At 37.1% G+C, this 19741-nt stretch overlaps 1 protein-coding gene across 3 annotated transcripts; it reads right to left on the bottom strand.

Moving 5' to 3' along the window:
- Positions 1-374: 374 nt before the first annotated feature.
- LOC129294472 (glutamate synthase [NADH], amyloplastic) lies at positions 375-12454 on the bottom strand. 3 transcript variants are annotated; one of them, XM_054932877.1, is made up of 22 exons: positions 11602-12454; positions 11413-11532; positions 10380-10493; positions 9836-9988; positions 9518-9618; positions 9322-9418; positions 8745-8854; positions 8420-8523; positions 8056-8235; positions 7609-7952; positions 7455-7525; positions 6896-7365; positions 5934-6803; positions 5525-5679; positions 5123-5284; positions 3423-5021; positions 2993-3208; positions 2616-2884; positions 2135-2440; positions 1752-2019; positions 1181-1438; positions 375-1090 (listed from the first exon to the last, which is right to left on the bottom strand). In XM_054932877.1, exons 1-22 carry the CDS (start codon positions 11986-11988, stop codon positions 800-802), a joined length of 6645 nt encoding a protein of 2214 aa, XP_054788852.1. In that variant the 5' UTR covers positions 11989-12454; the 3' UTR covers positions 375-799. The 3 variants fall into 3 exon arrangements, with proteins under 3 accessions (XP_054788852.1, XP_054788853.1, XP_054788854.1); XM_054932878.1 differs by lacking the exons at positions 9322-9418; positions 9518-9618; positions 9836-9988; ... (1 more) ...; positions 11413-11532; positions 11602-12454 and adding an exon at positions 9126-9291; XM_054932879.1 differs by lacking the exons at positions 9322-9418; positions 9518-9618; positions 9836-9988; ... (1 more) ...; positions 11413-11532; positions 11602-12454 and adding an exon at positions 9118-9277.
- Positions 12455-19741: the final 7287 nt, after the last annotated feature.

The following is a 19741-nucleotide window of genomic DNA, read 5'->3' as shown; positions in this document are numbered from 1 at the left end:
AAAGCACCTTAACTAGAGTAGAAGATGGTGTGTGTGCCCAACTTAACCATATTTCATAATTTAGTAACGTTGACATCGATGGCTGGAGTAAGCAACCACATTAAATTGCTTGAACAGCTGAGCGTAAACACAAAACAAGAATAAAGAAACGAAAATTGCAGAATGTTTATGAAGAAACAACTAAAAATATTCTGCAATTTTGATCAGTAGAATTTATCAGAGAATATTTGTTCAATTAATATGTGCGTATACTTTCACATATTAAAAATATTTTACTATTTTTCAAACAAAATATAAGAAAAGCACTGGGTTATAGCGAGCGCAACCCGATTCTGCCTATGAATGATCATTTATGGGTTTTCTTAAGCTGAAAATTTCAGGATACAAACAGCCGAATTATTCCCTGCAATTTGCTAAACGGAAAACGAAGTTACAGATCAAGAGCCCTCAAGAACCTATTCACTCACTAAGAGGACTAAATAATGCAAGCAATACTTCAATAACTAAATAGCAAACTGTACATTACATCAACTGCTAAAATAGCTAACCTTTCCAACAAAGAGCCTGCATAAAAGCTATAAACAAAGATTCAATATGCAGAAATTATATACCCCCAAAAACTACCAACACCGAAGACAAAATATCGTATTATTCTGGCCCTTTTGGCGTACCAACAAAGAATGCCTACGGAAAGCCAAATAAAATCCAGATCCCATCTTGGGAGATCCCTTGGAAACATATTGATTATACTGTGCACTTCCCTTTGGTACTATACGAGATGAAAAATCATGCGAACTTTTCATGTCATTACTGTGTGTTTACCGCTGTCCAGGTGCTTCCTGGCAAGGTCTTCCTGCCTCTTAAGTTCCTCCTGGTTCCCGGCCATGTGTTCCCTCTCTTCTTCAAGGAGGTACTTGTCAACTTGAGTAGCAGCTTGTCGTCCCTCTGAGATTGCCCATACCACAAGGGATTGGCCACGGCGACAATCACCAGCAGCAAAGACCCCTTTCACACTGGTTGAGAAGCGGCCATAATCTGCCTTGAAGTTTGACCTGTTGTCTTTCTCCATCCCCAACTTGTCCGCAATTGTCTGTAAAAAGCAAAGCACCCAGATTAGTGGGACTCGAAGTGTAACAAGAAGTCGGAGTTTTTATAGCTTAAAAATATGACGAATACTTACGGACTCGGGGCCAAGGAAGCCCATGGCTAAAAAAACTAAGTCAGCCTCAATAATCTCCTCAGAACCCTCAATTTCCTTAAATTGAAACTTGCCAGTTTCATCCTTCTCCCAGCGCACGCGTACCACTTCAAGTCCTTTCAAGATTCCATTCTCATCCCCCACAAAACGCTTGGTTAGAACCTCATAAGATCTTGGATCTTTCCCGAATTTAGTAGCAGCTTCCTGGTGCCCATAATCTACACGGAATATGCGAGGCCACTGCATTCAAGAAACACTAGTTGGTTAAACAAAATACTAACCATGCCATTCCGTTTCAAATGCAAAAGGCTGAATTACTTGTAAGAAAACAGCTGCAATTACTGTCAATGTTCACTAATCTAAGTCAATCGAAACACTAAGGAAGGCAATTAATGATACAAGGTGGAATATTCTCAAGAACATCATCGGCCATTCAAGTAAATGAAATAACAAATAGTCTTTAGCACTGGCACGTGAAAGGACCAATCATTCACTAGTTAAGCTTGGGGGGAAAAAAGCAAAAAGCTACGACTTAAGGAAAAATGGATTTAACCTGTGGCCAAGGGTTGCCTGGGGCCCTAGTTTGTGGTGGCTGAGGAAGCAGCTCTAAATTCACAACGCTCCTACACCCATGACGAATAGACGTCCCAATGCAATCTGTGCCAGTGTCACCCCCACCAATGACAACCACCTTTTTACCCTTGGCAGAAATATAATTTCTGTCCTCCAGATTACTATCAAGCAAGCTTTTGGTGTTTGCATGAAGAAATTCCATGGCAAAGTGAATTCCTGACAGATCCCGTCCTGGTACGGGAAGATCCCTGAGGGACAAATAACAACAATTATAAGCAAACGGTTTCCAACTGGTCTAGAAAAAAATTATAGAAAACATTGCGCTTGGTGGAAAATAATTGGAAATCCTGTGTTGTGTCTCACCTTGGCTTTGTAGCTCCTACAGTTAACACAATAGCATCATTTTCTTCTCGAAGCCGATCAAGAGAGAATAATGGATCAACTCCAACATTGGCATCCACCACAAAGTTGACTCCCTCATCAGCCATAAGGTTAACCCGCCGCTGAACTATATCCACCTTGTCAGCTTTCATGTTGGGGACCCCATACATCATAAGCCCTCCAATCCTATCAGCTCTTTCATATACAGTTACTGTATGCCCCATTTTATTTAGTTGATCAGCTGTGGCCAAACCTGCCGGTCCACTTCCAACAATGGCAACTCTTTTCCTGCATCAATAGATATTAAAAAGCAATGTTGTTGAGCTCATCGATGATTGCAATTTGCAACACCTTTCCACAGTATAATGGCAGAATATCACGTATTCATCATATCCATCACACTGAAAAGGAGCACAAGCATGCAAAAAGACAATCTGAATGTGTACTAAAGAAAATAGCTTACCCAGTTCTCTTAGATGGAGGTCTTGGCACCATCCACCCCTCCTCAAAAGCTTTGTCTATGATGGAACATTCAATACTTTTTATAGATACAGGATCCTCAATGATGCCCAAAACACAAGCACCTTCACAAGGTGCTGGGCACACCCGACCTGTAAACTCTGGAAAGTTGTTTGTCTCAAGAAGGCGATCTAATGCTTCACGCCACCTATTCTGGTATACTAACTCATTAAATTCAGGTATTTTATTCCCAAGAGGACAACCAGAATTTTCCTGCAGTTTCATGCAAATAAATTTGTTATTTAGTTTACCCACAACCCCAAATAAAAAGTGAACTCTGTAATTTTAAATGCAAAATTTCACAGAATTGGCAAATCACACCTGATGACAGAAAGGAGTGCCACAGTCCATGCAACGAGCTGATTGAGTCTTCAAAAGGGGACCAGGCTTCCCCTCCTCCATGACTTCTTTCCAGTCATTCACTCGAATATTAGGGTCACGGTATTGGACACTCTCACGCTCATAGGCAACAAAACCTCTATGTTTGACTGCATCTGCGACTTTACGAGGCCTTTTGGGTGCTTTAGCCTGCTCAGCCTGCAGAAAAATTTCAAAGGCATCAGCCAACTAAAAAAGCAGTACTACAGAATAATGGTATCTTCCAAATCAGTCAGCTTCATATATGAGCAACAAGCACAAGCTAGCTATGTACCAATCTTTGAAGGACTCACAATGTTGTTATAGAATAACTTAACATTTATAAAACATGTAGGGCAAGAAATGGAGTGAAGTAGCTAATGTTTCAAATCACCTGACTTGGTTTTTCATTCAAAGATGCAGCAGCCAGTTTCTTAAGTTCTTCAAAAGCATCTTTTTCCACTGGTTGTGCTTCATCTTGATCTTCTGCACCTTTGGCGACAGCCTCCACTGCCTCTTTGGAGGCTGCCTCAGCCTTCATTTTTGCAAGTGCACGTTTATACTCCTTGGGGAACACTTTGATAAATTTAGGAACAAGATTCTCAAAGTTGTCAAGCACTCCTTTGGCAAGTGTACTATTTGTGTGGCGCTGATGTTGCTGTATCATCATTCTAAGAGTCATAATATCCTCCTCTTCAACCTTGTCTAGATCTACAAGCTCAAGGTTGCATCGAGAGCGGAATTTTTCTTCAGAATCTAGCACATAAGCAATACCACCACTCATTCCTGCCGCGAAATTTCTACCAGTTTTCCCAAGTACAACGACAGTTCCACCAGTCATGTATTCACATCCATGATCACCAACACCTTCCACAACAGCCTTTGCCCCAGAATTACGTACACAAAATCTCTCTGCTGCCATCCCATTGAAATAAGCCTCACCACTTGTTGCACCATACAATGCCACATTGCCAATTACGATATTCTCCTTGGGATCAAAGTTGCTTCCCTTGGGAGGGTATACCACAATCTTTCCACCAGATAATCCTTTACCGACATAGTCATTGCTATCACCTTCAAGTTCCAAAGTGACACCAGGACAAAGGAATGCGCCAAAACTCTGGCCTGCACTTCCAGCAAATTTAATATGAATGGTATCAGTTGGAAGACCAGCCAAGTGGTACCGTTTAGTCACCTGATGGCTAAGCATGGTTCCCACAGCACGATTTACATTACAGATTGGAGTTTCAATGTACACAGGAAGACCCTTTTCCAAAGCAGCACTAGACAGGCTTATTAGCTCATTGTCCAAGGCCATGTCCAAACTGTGATCTTGTTTTTGAACACAATATTGAGCAGCTTCTGGCCGTAATTCAGCTGCAGGTCTAAGCAACAGTGAGAGATCAATGTTCTCCATCTTCTCATTGCTTTTAGCTACTTCTTTGTCAACTTCAAGCATATCTGAACGACCAACCATCTCATTTACAGTATGAAATCCAAGCTGAGACATGATTTCTCTCATCTCTTCTGCCACCATGAAGAAAAAGTTGATAACATGCTCGGGTTCTCCACCAAACTTCTCTCTAAGCACTGGATCTTGAGTGGCAATGCCAACAGGACAAGTGTTCTTGTGGCACTTCCGCATCATGATGCAACCAAGAGTAATGAGTGGAGCGGTGCTGAAACCAAACTCTTCAGCACCAAGCAGTGCAGCAATGGCAACATCTCTACCAGTTTTGAGCTGTCCATCTGTCTGGAGAGTTGTGCGACCACGCAAGTCATTTGCAACCAAAGTTTGGTGGGTTTCAGCCAAGCCAAGCTCCCAAGGGAGACCAGCATTTTTTATGCCAGTCCATCTAGATGCTCCTGTGCCTCCGTCATGACCTGAGATCAAGACATGATCAGCATGCCCTTTAACAACTCCACTGGCAACAATGCCCACTCCAACTTCAGATACTAACTTCACACTTATTCTGGCAGCGGGGTTGGCATTCTACAAATCAACAAAGAGAGAGATTTAGCAAGTAGAAAACTTCATTTATCAAAATTTAAGCAAAAAAATCCAAAAAGAGTTATAACTATAAATGGGCAGACCTTTAGATCATGAATCAACTGTGCAAGGTCTTCAATGGAGTAAATATCATGATGGGGTGGAGGACTGATAAGTCCCACCCCAGCAGTTGAGTTCCTGGTGACAGCAATCTCTCCTACAACTTTGTGTCCAGGAAGTTCACCTCCCTCACCTGGCTTTGCTCCCTGAGGAAAGACAACTCATAGGTTACAATATTACCAAACTGCAATTTGTAAAAATAATAATAATAATAATAAATAAATGTAACCTAACCATGGCCAAATTTAAGTTTCAATTGAAGACACGTGGCATAGTCAGAGCATGATCTGTCATTAATATATATATTTATACACAAAAATCCTTAACAGGAGTGTGGATGCAAGCAACCAGTACCTCATTTCAAATGTGTAAACTTTAATGATTACCTGGGCCATCTTTATTTGCAGTTCATCAGCATTTGTAAGGTAGTAACTTGTAACTCCAAATCTTCCACTTGCAACTTGCTTAATGGCACTCCTTTTTGGATTCATTGAGCCATCAGGAAGAGGCTCCATGCGAGATGGTTGCTCACCTCCCTCACCTATGGCAAAATTTTAATGAATTAAATATTAAATATTTAAATAAATAATTCGATTCAGAAATTAAGAATTCCATGTCTCAAGAAGAAGTAAAAGGGAAAAATAAGCCTAATGAAATCTTCAAGTAAAAATAATGAAGCAGAGCATATCCCATCAACATTTGTATAGCACTTGAAGATGCGTTGACTTTATAGAATATTCATTTTCTCATCTAAAAGGAGTAAAAGTTAACGTCAGATTTAGGAGTTTGACAAACCTGTGTTGGATTTTCCTCCAATCTTATTCATAGCCATAGCTAGTGTTGAGTGTGCCTCCAATGATATTGACCCATAACTCATGGCACCAGTGCAGAATCGTTTAACTATCTCGCTAGCTGGCTCCACTTCATCAAGAGGAATCTTCACTGCTGACTCTTTGAATTTTAGCAGACCACGCAAATTACAAGCCTTATTTAGTTCATGAATGAGCTTAGAATATTGTTTATATGCATCTTTGCTGTTAGTTCTGGCAGCCTCTTGGAGTTTTGCTATAGCAAGCGGATCGTTCAGGTGAAGTTCACCACCTTTTCTCCAATGATAATCCCCAGGATTTGGCAGTGCAAGAGCTTCTGCACTTCCTGGAGAGAAAACACGAGAAGGGAACGCCAACTCATGAAGTTGAAGAGCATCTTGAGCAAGCATCTCAAATGTAGCACCCTCAACTCGACTAGGAGTACCATCAAAGCATTTTTCAACTACTTCTGATGAAAGACCTAGAGCTTCAAAGATCTGAGCACCTTTGTAAGAGGCCAAAGTAGATATTCCCATCTTAGCAAGAACCTTCATCATTCCATAGTTGCTAGCTTTGAAGTACTTCTTGACCAGCTCACCTTTTGAGTGGAATTCACCATTTGCTTTTGGTGGGATCTTTCCATCAACTTGCAGTCGCCAGATTGCCTCCAAGGCCAAGTATGGGCAAATAGCATCAGCACCAAAGCCAACAAGGGTACAGAAATGATGCACTTCACGTGGCTCAGCAGATTCAACTATTAAAGCAACTCTAGTGCGTTCAAGTGTTTTAACTAGGTGTTGGTGGACAGCACCAACAGCCAGAAGAGAGCTCACAGCAACACGCTTCCTTGAGAATGCTACAAAATAAATGAAAAACCATTAAAATATATGGAAGTACATTATATATTGTATCTTTTTGTGATACAAATATAACATAATAGTACAGTACCTCTATCAGACAGCACAAGTGCTGTATATCCCTCAGTAATTGCATCATGTGCTTCTTCACAAATCCTGTCCAAGGCTTCCTTCAATCCTCTATCGCCACGGTCTTTAGAGTAAGTTATGTCTATAACTTTGCTTTGCCAACCCCTATAATTCATCTTTTTAATGGCTTCCATTTCTTCAATGGATAAAAGGGGGCCTTTAAGTGAAAGACGGTGGCATTGTTCCTCTGAAGTTTCTGTCAAATCACCTTCTGGGCCAATCATACATTCCATAGAAGTGACTACTTTCTCACGGATAGGATCGATTGGTGGGTTTGTCACTTGAGCAAACAGTTGCTTGAAGTATTCAAAGGTCAGCTTCTCTCTGTTAGACATAACAGCTAATGGGGTATCATTCCCCATTGATCCAAGAGCTTCAACACCATCTTTTGCCATGGGAAGCAATAACATTTCCAAGGATTCAACTGTATAACTGCAACAATGGAGCAGAATATAAGAAACAGTTTCTTTGCAAGTACTATGCTTAAATTGAATAGCATATTCAAAAGAACTATCACTCACCCAAATGCTTTCAGTGGAGCTAATAGACCATGAATTCCCATACTTTCCATGTTCACGTCATCATTGGATGCCTGTAATTATGGAAGAAGCAACAATAAGGTATTGCTAAAAGAAAATCATCATTATTTCACATGGACTATCATCTTATACTTACAGGCACCACTCCTACTATGGCTGGCGCTACTCTTTGGGATTCATGTACAGAGTCAACTATGTTTTTGAGTTCAATCTTCTGCGTCTTGAGCCACTCTCCATATGGCCTTGCCAATGAATATTGTTCCTTCAAGGCATCATCATTTACAACGATATGCTTCTCAAAATCAACCAGAAGCATCATGCCAGGGTTAAGTCGTCCTTTCCTACACACATCTTCAGGAGGAATGTCTACAACGCCAACTTCACTTGCCATTATGACTCTTCCACTATGGGTGACATAGAAACGGCCAGGTCGCAGTCCATTCCTATCCAAAGTAGCTCCAAGATAGTGACCATCGGTAACTGCAGTGATGTTGGATTAATATAAACCACATGATCATTACCCATAATACATGTTATGCAAGAAAAACAGAAAGATGATTCTCAAGAGTTCTAATGAATTTACATGAGATAAGAGCAGGTCCATCCCATGGCTCCATGAGAGCCGAGAAGTATTCATAAAACGCTTTACGCTCAGGGTCCATATTTTTGTCATTTTGCCATGCTTCAGGAATCATCATCATGACAGCTTCAGGAAGACTTCTTCCCGAGTGAACCAAAAATTCAAGAACACCATCAAATGCTCCTGAAGTAAAAACAAACGTACATATAATAATTAAAATACAAGAGATGGGCAGAAAATCAATTACATTTTGGCTTTCAAACAACTTCAAAAAAGAAGAAGCTAGCAAATGAAACTCAACTCAGAAATTCAATATATTGACACATTCTATTGAGGAAACAAGAATATGATTTAAAAAAAAAATCACCTGAATCAGATGAATTTGCATCCACAATGGGCAAAAGGTTCTTCAACTCACTCTCCGACAAACCAAGTTCCTTGCACTTGAGTAGACCCTCACGTGCCTTCATCCTACAAAATGCAAAGCATTAGCTGATGTATCTGAGTTCAGTTACAATGCAATCAGTGACATTCACTCCATGCTTTTACATCCATTTTAATTAACTCACACCAGGCACCAGGAAATCACATGCTCATGCATCCACTTAAAATTGGCACTGCAATTTATCATTCACTCTTATAGGTGCTAAGCACGATAAAATCTTGTTTATCATTGCACCTCTAGGGCATACCAGTTAACATTGCCTCTGAGTGTGTTGATTTCTCCATTGTGGCCCAACACACGCATAGGCTGAGCACGGTCCCAGCTTGGAAATGTGTTTGTAGAAAATCGTGAGTGGATCTGCATGAATGTTTGTAACACCAAATTGTCAGTCCATAGGATCAACTCTTACCACTCAATGTAAACCAATGCTTAAAAAGATAATGCCTGAATCACTTCAGCATAAGCATATGCTAAAGTGCCAGTAGATATCTCTGGAAATATTGGGTCAATTTTTACCAAAACAATTTTCCCTCCATTACTTGAATGAAATTGTCCTTCAGACCAAGTAACCACAGAAAGCACGGGCAGAAATTGATTATCTTGATAATGAACTTTCTTACCAACTCACCCATTGCATCCAATCCAGCATCCAAATTCAAACAGTAATCAAGGGAGTGGAAGAACTTAAGAGATCATTCAAACCTCAATGCCTCAGAAGTCATTCCTCAACCTTGCATCTCTTCAGTTACTGGTTGTTCCCATGCTGTTTGTTGGAGTATAGAGTTAGTGGAGAAAGAAGACAAGTTAATGGTTAAAATATTTACCAGGGCCATGTAGCTCGTAAACCTTTCATCACCAAGGTCTGCAAAATAGTAATCCCTCAATTGCGCAGGAGTCAACTGACCCTTGTAAACAACAGTCCTGCAAAATTGGATAATAAGGTGGCATTGGCCAATGAATTTCCAAACACTAACCATAATTTCCTTCTCAAACAGATGCTGTTTCCTTTTGAAAACGCACCTTGATGAAAGTGAACAGATATAGAAATCTGCAATGCCATCAAGTCGGAGTTTTAATGCAGATTCAATGGCTGCCATAGAGACCTTTCTTAATATGTACATCTGCAAGAATGAAGTCCATAATATGCAGGATAAGCAAAATTCTTAAGGAAAGAATTCAGCCATGACAAGATTTCCCAAGTAATTCATTAATTAGAAATACTTGGTTTTGCTCATATTTTACATTTTAGCAATAGACAAGAGTTTCTAGTTCAACAATTTCATATGCTTCAGTGCAACACAACCTAGAAGTCTTATTGCTCGTGGATCCATCCAGTACCTGTCTCTCCAGATCAAGTTTTGATCGAGGACTATGCGTAAGGAACACTTGCTCAATGACCGGTTCTGTCTGGAGGGCAGATTTGCCCAATCCTGAGTTATCAGTGGGCACAGAACGCCAACCAAGAACAGAGTGTCCAAGAGATTCTGCAACCTTTAAACACAATCAAAGAACAGTTACAAAGAAATGTCATTATATTAATACATCAAAAAACAAGCTTAAATCAGATGAACAGAAAGGTCAAAAAAGGTATTCCTTGATAGGTTTGTTTGCAATTACATGAAGCCACTTACAACTTCCACAAGATCATTGCAAAATTATAACGTAACGGTGGGGGAAAAATTGAAGATAATAGAAATCTGGAGAAAATTAAAGAGATCTTTCAGCAAAAGGCTGGTCTTTGGTGTGGTTTGATAGATCATGTTGAGGTCAGAAGCCGTGATCAAACTCTATAAGTAGAGGTGCCAATATAAGAATGATGAAAATATAATTTTAGGCACCTTTGTATTGGTAAAGAGCAAACGAACTTAAGTATTAGAGTTACCTCTTTAAATATTTTTTTGCCTTCTTCCCTACGACTTTCTGATGTAGGCAAGAAAAACATGCCAACAGCGTATTGTCCAGGTGGTGGAAGCTCAAATCCCACATCCCTAGCAACCTGCAGAAAAATGCCAAGTCCCCTAACGATTTCAGCAAATAAAAGCTGAGAAACAGAGGCTAATACCACTAGATTAAAATTAAAAGTATAACTTATATGCAAAAGCAGGGATACACAGCCAGTTAAAGTATGGATTTAAAAAAAAAATCTCTTCGAACACATTCACGTATCCTTTCATGTTTGTGACCTTCCACAATTTGTCAAGATGCTGTTATGGGGATCAGTCTCAACTCTCAACCCTTTTTTTTTTTTATTTCATCGCTCAAATATCAACTTATTTAAAAAGGGGGTAAAACTTCTGAACCAAAAAAAAAACGAATAGAAACGGGAACAACGGGAAGGAGAGAGAAGTTTTTACCCTTTCTTCTAATAATTATAACGAGAAGGATAATCAGATCAAAAAATTAACGAGGATGATGACAATAATCAGCACAAAACGTTCCAAGAAATCTTACAGTAAAACGGACAAGAAATAAACACAAATTGTACGGATAATATTTTTAAAACGCTTCTAGCGTTACAAGGTTTCAATATTTGTTCAGACTTTTATTTTTAGATATATTTTTAAATTTCAGCTTTAAAAATTGTAGATCCAAAATTTAGCTTCAGAGGACCGAACTAAGAAATATATCCATATTTTAGCGAAACAAAAAGGACAACAACAATAATAATTTACCTATTATTAAACAAAAGCAACAACAATAATAAGCCCAAAATGGCATTAAATAAAAGGATTGGTTGATAAGAACTTAAAAAATAAAGTTAACAGCGTTCGAAAATGCGACCAACTTTCTTTTTAAAAAAAAAAAAGGACAAACGATAAACAAGAAACAAGGGTGCTTCAGGCGTTGATGAATTCTATTCATAAATCGTAATGAATCTCAGACATGGGAGGCGCGAAAGGATTTAAAAGACATGCCTTCTTGTAAAACTCGTGAGGAAGAGCCACAAGAATGCCGGCTCCATCTCCAGTGTTGGCTTCACACCCACAGGCACCTCGATGTGACATGCGCACCAACATCTCCAGAGCATCAGTCACCTGACCACAAATCACAGAACCCATTAATCTCCACTAATATTAGTCCTCACAACAAACCGCCGCACTCACCGTTTTGCGACTGCTCTCGCCCGATAATTCTGCGACGAATCCGACCCCACAAGAATCCTTATCCAGGGCCGGATCATAAAGACCCAGTGGCTTATCTGGCACCGCCGACAATGCCGATCGAACAACCACTCTCAGCCTGGGAGACCGCCCGGGGCCGTCTAACTTCCATACGTGTAGCTTCTCCGATCCCGGCGCTCTGCAAGGGCGCAGTCGGCTTCCAAAAATGTTCTTCTCAACCAAGCATAGCGATCTCCTCGAACCGGAGTATCGCATGACTCTGACTCCGAGTTTATTTGAAGGGCGTACATTGAGTTGAGGGTTGTTGATGGAGGGAAGAGCACAAGAAGAGCGAGCCGGAAGTTGCATAAATGAAAGGGAACTGGACATCGTTTAATAAAATTCGGAAATTCCTTGTATTGATTATTAGATGCTGATTATATATTCAAAGCGAGTAAATATCAGTGTTTTAAAGGGAATTGAACACGCGACTCGCTGAACGAGATAAATAAAACTGAGAAAGGTTGGGAATTTGACCGCCGAGATGGATTTATAGAATTAAGAGTGGGATTACATATGCATGTGTATGGTTGTTTTGCAGTTGAAAAACAGCAGATCTGGGTTTGTTGGTTGAGAAACAGGTAAGGATCCGGAGTCCGCGCTTCAGAGACAAGCAGGAATGCTTATTCGTATTCACAAGGACGAAGAGGAAAAGGCAGAACGGAGAAGGTGAGAGGAGGAGGCGTGGGGTAAGAGTGGCGGGGAGAGCAGGCACCGAAAGCAGAAGAGAGGCAGAAGGAGAGGGATGGAGGGATGCAGCGCCGCCCCCAAGTCTCTGGTGTTGTAGGTTCCAACCACATGAGCAGCAGAGTATAGATTTATAGAGGGAGGGAGGAGGAGGAGGGAGGGTAACGGGGTGGGGGCCACCAGGATGGCTTGTTGAATTACCAAGTCCGATCTTACTAAAAATAAAATTGATATTAAGGGGGGCGGGTGCCACGTGTGAGCCACTCTATGCGGCACGCGGCAACCGCTCCCGGTGGGGCCCATCAAGGGTTCTGAGTTGTGAACGGGAGAGGGAGTCATTAACATTAACCCCATTTTTAAATCTGAAGCCGCCTCTGCTACCCACCATGGCATTATCTCTAGTTCTCAGCCTCGCCCTCGATAGACCCCATGCTTATGCTATGCAGAGCTTGTGCGTATCTGAATTGTTGTTCTCTTCTTCTTCTTCTTTGCTTTTTAACTAAAATAGTATCTATTATTATTTTTAAAAATATTATATTTGTTTGATTTTAGTCATGGAGATAAGATGAAAGTGCACATGATAACTAAAATTCAAGTCCTTCGGCGGATGAAAAATGAAAAAGATTTTTATAACTGTATGATATTTCATATTATCAGCAATCAACAAATTAACAAATCTAATCTAATTATATTGTCGTGCCCAGGAGAAAATTATCATTATTATCGCCCTGTTCGTTCTTTGCAATTTCTCCAGGTTAACTTTACAATTAAAATATAAACATTGATTGAGATTTAAAATTATATTTAACAAATTCTATGATCTATTTAATCTTGAAAAACTGAATCAGCTAAAGCGGGTGCGAAAATACGTTATGCGGTGTCTATTATGCATAAATAACTAGACTCGTTAATTTTTTTTTAATTTTTTGTTATATTTTTATAAAAGGTTTGATCCTCATCACCTGTATAGGAACCTTTTTCTCCGCTAATTAAATTTACGCAGTGTTTTTAATGTAGAATGCAAATACACGATACACCAGTGTACAACTTCAGTTACCTGTAAGTTATAACAAGTATCTTGACTTGTTTACGTTGAATAAATATTCGATTTCAAGAATAAATTATCATAAAAAGCACGTACCTGCTGCAAATTTTTTATTTCATGTTGATATATATATATATATATATATATATCTCAATGATCCAATTATTCTGTTACCCCATGGTCCATTTTTTGCACTGGTTCAATTGCGGACGCATGCGTTCTTTCTAGGACAAGTTGGGCATGTATTCTGATTCGTGTGGATTTCTTAATATGGTAATTGTGTTGCAAATGATTCATAAACGGTACATCTTTTTACAGAGCTTATGTTTGGTAGCTTCAATTAAGCATCACCGACATACATGGGGCGAATTGGGGGGCGGGGGGGAAGGTAGGGTGCATTTTGATCGGCCCTTTAAAAAGTTTTGGAAATTTTTTTTATTTTACTTGCAAAAGAAGTAAAAATTAGTGTTAGCCCCCATATTTTCAGCAGTTGTCATTCTTGCCCTCCCATATGTTCTTTTTTGGATTGGTGCCTGAACATATTCTCTTAGCATGTTTTGTAAGACATGTAAAATAAGATGCACATTCACATGCACGCGTATAAATAGGGTCCATTTCTTTTTTTATATATATAAAATAAAATAGGAGAAAACAGGAAAGTAGACGAGGATACTACTGTCATGTACCAAAATTACACCTAAAAATCCAACAACATACGAGAAGGTCATCCTGGCAAGCATACTAGCAACTTCATTTGCCTCTCTCGCAATTCTCTAACCATGCACCACCCATTTGCTTTTTTTCTGTTTGCAATGCATTTGACAACATGCGTATATATAAAAGTGTAAATGCTAAAAAATGTTGGGTCAGTTAGGTTTCTCGTTAAAAAGTTTATACGTGGCTCTATGGAGATAAGAAAAAATGACAATTAGTGTCCTCCAAAGAATATTAATAGCAATTATAAATTTTGAATTATTAAAATCTTAATGATAGATCATAAACTTCACTTGTAATAAATTATTTTTTATTGATTGATTTAAGATTTACAATGAATTTTGATAAATTCTCAATTGACACTTTAAAGATTCTCAATTATTTTGTGTTAATTTTTTAAGTGGCAGCAAAAAAATCACAAATGATTGATTTGTAATTTAAAATTAATTCTCATAAATTTTTAACTGACATTACAAATAATTTTAAGTATATTTAGTAAGCTTTTCAATTGATGTATCTATATATTGATAAAAAAACATCATAAATAATTAGGTTGTGATTCACAATTAGCTCTCTTAATATTACAAACAATCACAAGTGTATTTACTTAATTCCTTAAATGGTTTATCTATTATTAATTTAAAGGTACCACAAGCTCAATGGACAAAATTAAATGTTAAGTATTTTTGCACCCTAACTAGAACGGAAATGATGACATGTAATGCACTTGACAATATTATACACACGCCGCACTGTTTCAGCAACATAGAACTCGTGAATTGCGGTGTTGCGTACCTGGTAGACATTAAATCCCTTCCTAACATCTTCACATCTCTTAATACTGTTGCAATTAACGACAATACGATGCACATATCTACTGTAGCCTGAGACGCTCTCCCGGCAGACAACCAGGGCCCTTGGAGTTTAATCATCTTATTTAATATCATTTGATCGACTTAACCCAAAAAAAAAACACTAAAATACAACGAACACGTAATTATCAAAGTTGAATAATGACATAAAAACTAATAATATGCCCTTTCATGTGACGATGCAAAGATATATACATACATTTAAAAAAAAAAAATACACAGACAACGAACTAAAACTGATCAGCAACTGTAGAAGTGTAGAACTCCTGAGCAGAGTGACGAAGGCGGCACGTTAAAATTAGAATTAATTAAATGCTCCTAAGAATTTGATGAAACGGCATTTTCATCACTAGCTATAGAAGGTTGTTTTTGCGAAGCAAGTTGGGTTGGTGAGAATGAGACATGGGCATCGAACGGTGACGTTATGAGTGACGAATGATATATTTATTTTATAGATTAATTAAAAATGTTAATACGCGGCCAATTGTGTAAGTGAAGGGAGAAGTCAACACATGGAATAGAACAGATGCGATCGGGGAAAACAAAAAACAAAAAATGCGAGATTTTCCCTGGTAAATGCCTAAACCCGTGGGGGGGGGGGGGGGGCGTGAAATCTTGCAAATCTACAAGAGTGGAAAGCCGTGCACGCCGCTGATAATTTTTCATTCCTGATGTGAGCACTGCATTTTGCTCAATATTTAAGGGAAAAAAAATCTGACCAACAATTTTAATTAGTTTGACTCGACGAAAAAGCTGAAGGTCCATCGATTAAATTGCAATGGCAATGGCAACAGGCAAGGATTTTGGGCAGACACTAAAAAGCGATGCTTTATGGTCAGTGCGGTCAAAAAGGGCAGGCAGGGGAAAAAGCGGGAAATGAAGGATCTAATAAGTTGATTGCCGTTGAATAGGGCGTTTTTTTTTTTTTTTTTTGCGAACAAACTTATAAACTTATAAGTCCTCTTGTTATCACACTTCACAATTTAAATGTCCCCCGGCCAGGAGGACTTGATCGCGCGATGAAAACGAAGCATGGGGGACCCACTCCGAGCACGGAGCAAGGGACTGTTGGTGCTCTCTCGGGGGATGCAAGTCTGGCTCAACCACTCAATGCAAGACTAATGATAATGATTAGAAAAACCTGGCAAAATAATCAAATGGTAAAGAAGAAAACGGGCGACGCTTCCGCCCCACTTTTCCTGCGCCATTGGTTTCTCATTCCCTCCATTTATTTCTATTTCTTTTCGTTGCTGTTTGATAAAAAACTTTTCAATGTCTTAGTTTACATTTTGATACAAGTTTTCTTATAATTTTTATATAAAAGTATATAAATAAAATATTTTAATTTTAGACTGTTTGGGTCAAATTTCAATAGTTCAATTTTATTTTTTAACGTAAAATTATTATTATTAATTTTATTAAATATTAAATAAAAACTGTTACTAGTGGTTTTGAGTTAATGGTAATAAAAGGGAAAGGAGAAAAATTTAAAAAAAATGGAAAAAGAGAGGCTCCTCCCACTTTTTCCTTTTCAGTTTTTAATATAAAACTTTTCCTTTGTTTTCTTACTGGATAATCAAATCTCGGTATATCATGACACGTTATTTATTTATTCTGCCCGTTCCTCTTAATCGATCAAAATAAGTCGGACTTTTCCCTGCTCGTTGCGAATGTCAAGTGTGTTGGTATAACTGAAATCTTCAAGCCGGAGATTTGTTGATATCTGGATAACTCAGAGCGTGATGATAGCAACGGACAACTTTAACAGTTAACCAGCCGCATTAATGTATTGTTAATATATTTTTTTATAAAAAAATTGACACTTCTAATCTTTTCAATTTGGCTCAATTATCATTTTGATCTCTCAAATTTTATTTTTATCAACTCCATCCTTTATATTTCAGGAAATTATCACATTATCAATTTAGAGCAATTAATGTCAACATTTCTGAGAACTTATCAACAGTGTTAAAAATTTATTAACTGTTATGGTTTGTATGATGATAACAGAACAATCAATTATCAAAATTTTAAAACATCGATCAATAAATGTCTTTCAAGATGAGTAACATTATATTTTTATAAAATATAAAAGACTAAATAATATGTAATATCTCAATTTAAATTTTAATAGTTAATTTTAATTAATAGAAATTTTAAAAAATATTTAGAGGTAAGCAAATTAGTAGAAAATGATTATTAAATCTAATTTAGGATAGAATTCTAAATTAAAAAAAATAAAAAAATTATTAATTAATTAAAAAATAAATAAATAAATATTATTAAATTATTATTATTATTATAAAAAGAAAGAAAGAGAAAAGGTATGAGAAAGAGGAAGGAAAAAAAGAAGAAAACACAATCGGTGGCTTTCGGCGCATGATTACATATAAAATAATAAAAAAAAGGAGAAGAAGAGAGAGGAAAGAAGAAATAATAAAAAAAATGTGAGACCCACTGAATTTTTATAAAAACTCACCTGTTTCCTTTGTTTCTTCATTCATTCCTTCGTGCGCGAGCTGAGGCAGAGTGAGCGTGAGTCACTGGTGAGGGAGATTTGAGTTTTTAAGGTAAGAGTTTTTAATAGGATATTTAGGGTGTGATTTTAAGCTTTTCAAGACTAAGTAAGTGTTCCAAAAAAAATTTTAGTCATCCTTCCTCTTTGGTTTCTAATTTTGTGGTGGTAGAAAATTTAGGACCTGGAATATGAATAAATTTATGTTGAATAAATATGGTTTATGAGGTTGTTAGTAGTATAATAAATATTCTAGAGTATAAATTTGTTGATGATTTTTGAATTTGTGGCTTATGGATCAAATTCTAAATAGATCTGAAAATATATGTTGATTTATTGAGATTTAGATGATTATTTGGGATGAGGAATGAATTATTATGGCTATAGGATTATGATTCTAAGCTAGAGATTCAATTTTAAATTTTGGATATTTTAGGTGCGAATTTATGAAATAAAAAAAAATTTTGATAATAGAAATTAGTTTAGAAGTTGATTTTTAGATTATTAATGTTTATTGATGAGTAAAAGAGGAGTTAAAAATTTTATTTAATAGTATTAACTCTAGATTTGTATTAAGATTGAGATTAGGAATTATGTTATATTTTTAATTATATTATTAGTTTCAAAAATTGAAACTAATATTTATAAATAATATGTTATTGTATTAGTGGTGAAGATTGTGGTGGGAGAGAAATTGTAAGAAGTAATTTATTGAAAAAGCCACGAGGTAACCATGCTTTTAATTTGTGATTAGTGTTATTTCATGTTAATTGGGTGATTATTGAGAAAATTATGAATTTTATAATATTATATAATTGTGCAATATTGTTATGAATTTTGTTTGATTATTGTGGGAGGTGTTGGGAGATTTGCTATTGTTGTATTTATGTGCCACATGGTACGCCCCTATTGGAGCTCAATAGGTGGTTTGTAAGGGCTCGGGCTAATCTACCTTTAGCCAGGTAATTTAGCACCGAGTGAGAGCTACGGCTCGAGGTTAATGGAGGGATATAAGGATGGTTGTTTGTGTGTATTGTAATATTTCTTATATTTGTTAGAATTATATTATTTTTAATTATCACTTAATAAGCACACACTTAACTGTTTGTATACATTATCATAAATTGGCTATGGTTACTGAGACTTTTGAGTCTCATTATGTGGTTAACAATTTTCAGGAGAAGAGCCACGAGTGACACGTGGAGGAGTCCTAGAGGCTTAATGGCATAGATCCGCTGTCTCTTTTGGGTATTTGATTTATGATTTATTATGTATTATATTGCTAATATTAGGGCTTTGTTTATTGACAATTATATGAATATATAAATGTAATCATGCCTTTCAAACTATTTCTATTTTTGATATACTTTGGATGACTGTAATTTTAATATTTGATTTACTTTAGATTGGTTAAAATGGCATGATTATGAGGCCAAATAATTGGCTTGTGTTGAAAATTGATTAAATTGTTTATTTTACTTGTTGGGAGTATAAGGATGGACAAATGTAATTTAGCCTAATGGCACGTGGGAGGTAAAAATTTATCTAAAATATTATATTGTGTGAATTGAAGCCAATTATAAAATATTTTATATTGAAATTATTGATATAAAAAATATGTTGGGTGGTTGTAACCCAACTATGGTTGAGTTAAATTATTTAAAAAAAAATTGGTGTGTTACGTAATACAAATGAAATTTGAGGAGTAATCCATAATTGAGTTAGATTTAAAATATTAAAAAATTTACTATCTTTTTTTATCAATGAAAAGTTAATAATAATTGTTTTTTTTTAACAAAAGAAGAAAAAACTATTCGATCACGATTAATTAGCTACTTGTTATCTTAGCCCCGTGTAATTGTTGGAAGAGGATGTTATTCAAAAGCAGCCGCAATCAAATGGCTTGCCAATTTCTGTATTCGCCCAAAATTCAAATCATACGATTCAATGGTATGGATTGATGATTCCATTATATTGACATTCTGTGTTGTTCATTCCTTGTCTATCCAACACTGTTAAATCGCATCTCATCCTGATGTCTCTCGCTACACCATTCCAAGAGGTAAATAAGATTAATTAAAGTTAATCATAAGGTTAAGTTAATTTATTTAGATCATAACAGAACTAGGTATTGTAATAGGATGGCCATTGGGTCCATTGAACCCTGTATGGAGAGTTAATTTCTAACCTAGTTGTTATTGGTGCCACTTTGGGCCTAATTTAACGAGCTAAAGTGAGAATTTTTATTTT

This window comes from Prosopis cineraria, unplaced genomic scaffold, assembly GCF_029017545.1.
Source record: "Prosopis cineraria cultivar Desert tree isolate PC_DT_omini unplaced genomic scaffold, ASM2901754v1 PC15, whole genome shotgun sequence".
In the NCBI taxonomy this organism is placed as follows: Eukaryota; Viridiplantae; Streptophyta; class Magnoliopsida; order Fabales; family Fabaceae; genus Prosopis; species Prosopis cineraria.
Note: the sequence above shows the minus strand (reverse complement) of the source record. Positions and strands in the feature narration are given on the sequence as shown.

Bases quoted from the DNA above. Each gene is read 5' to 3' on its own strand.
- LOC129294472 (XM_054932877.1), bottom strand. From the start codon at position 11,988: ATGTCCAGTTCCCTTTCATTTATGCAACTTCCGGCTCGCTCTTCTTGT. The intron at 8,236-8,419 runs GTGATTTTTTTT...TTTTTACTTCAG, and splicing joins TGCAAATTCATCTGATTCAG to GAGCATTTGATGGTGTTCTT. The intron at 7,366-7,454 runs GTGAGTGATAGT...CCATTGTTGCAG, and splicing joins GCTCCACTGAAAGCATTTGG to TTATACAGTTGAATCCTTGG.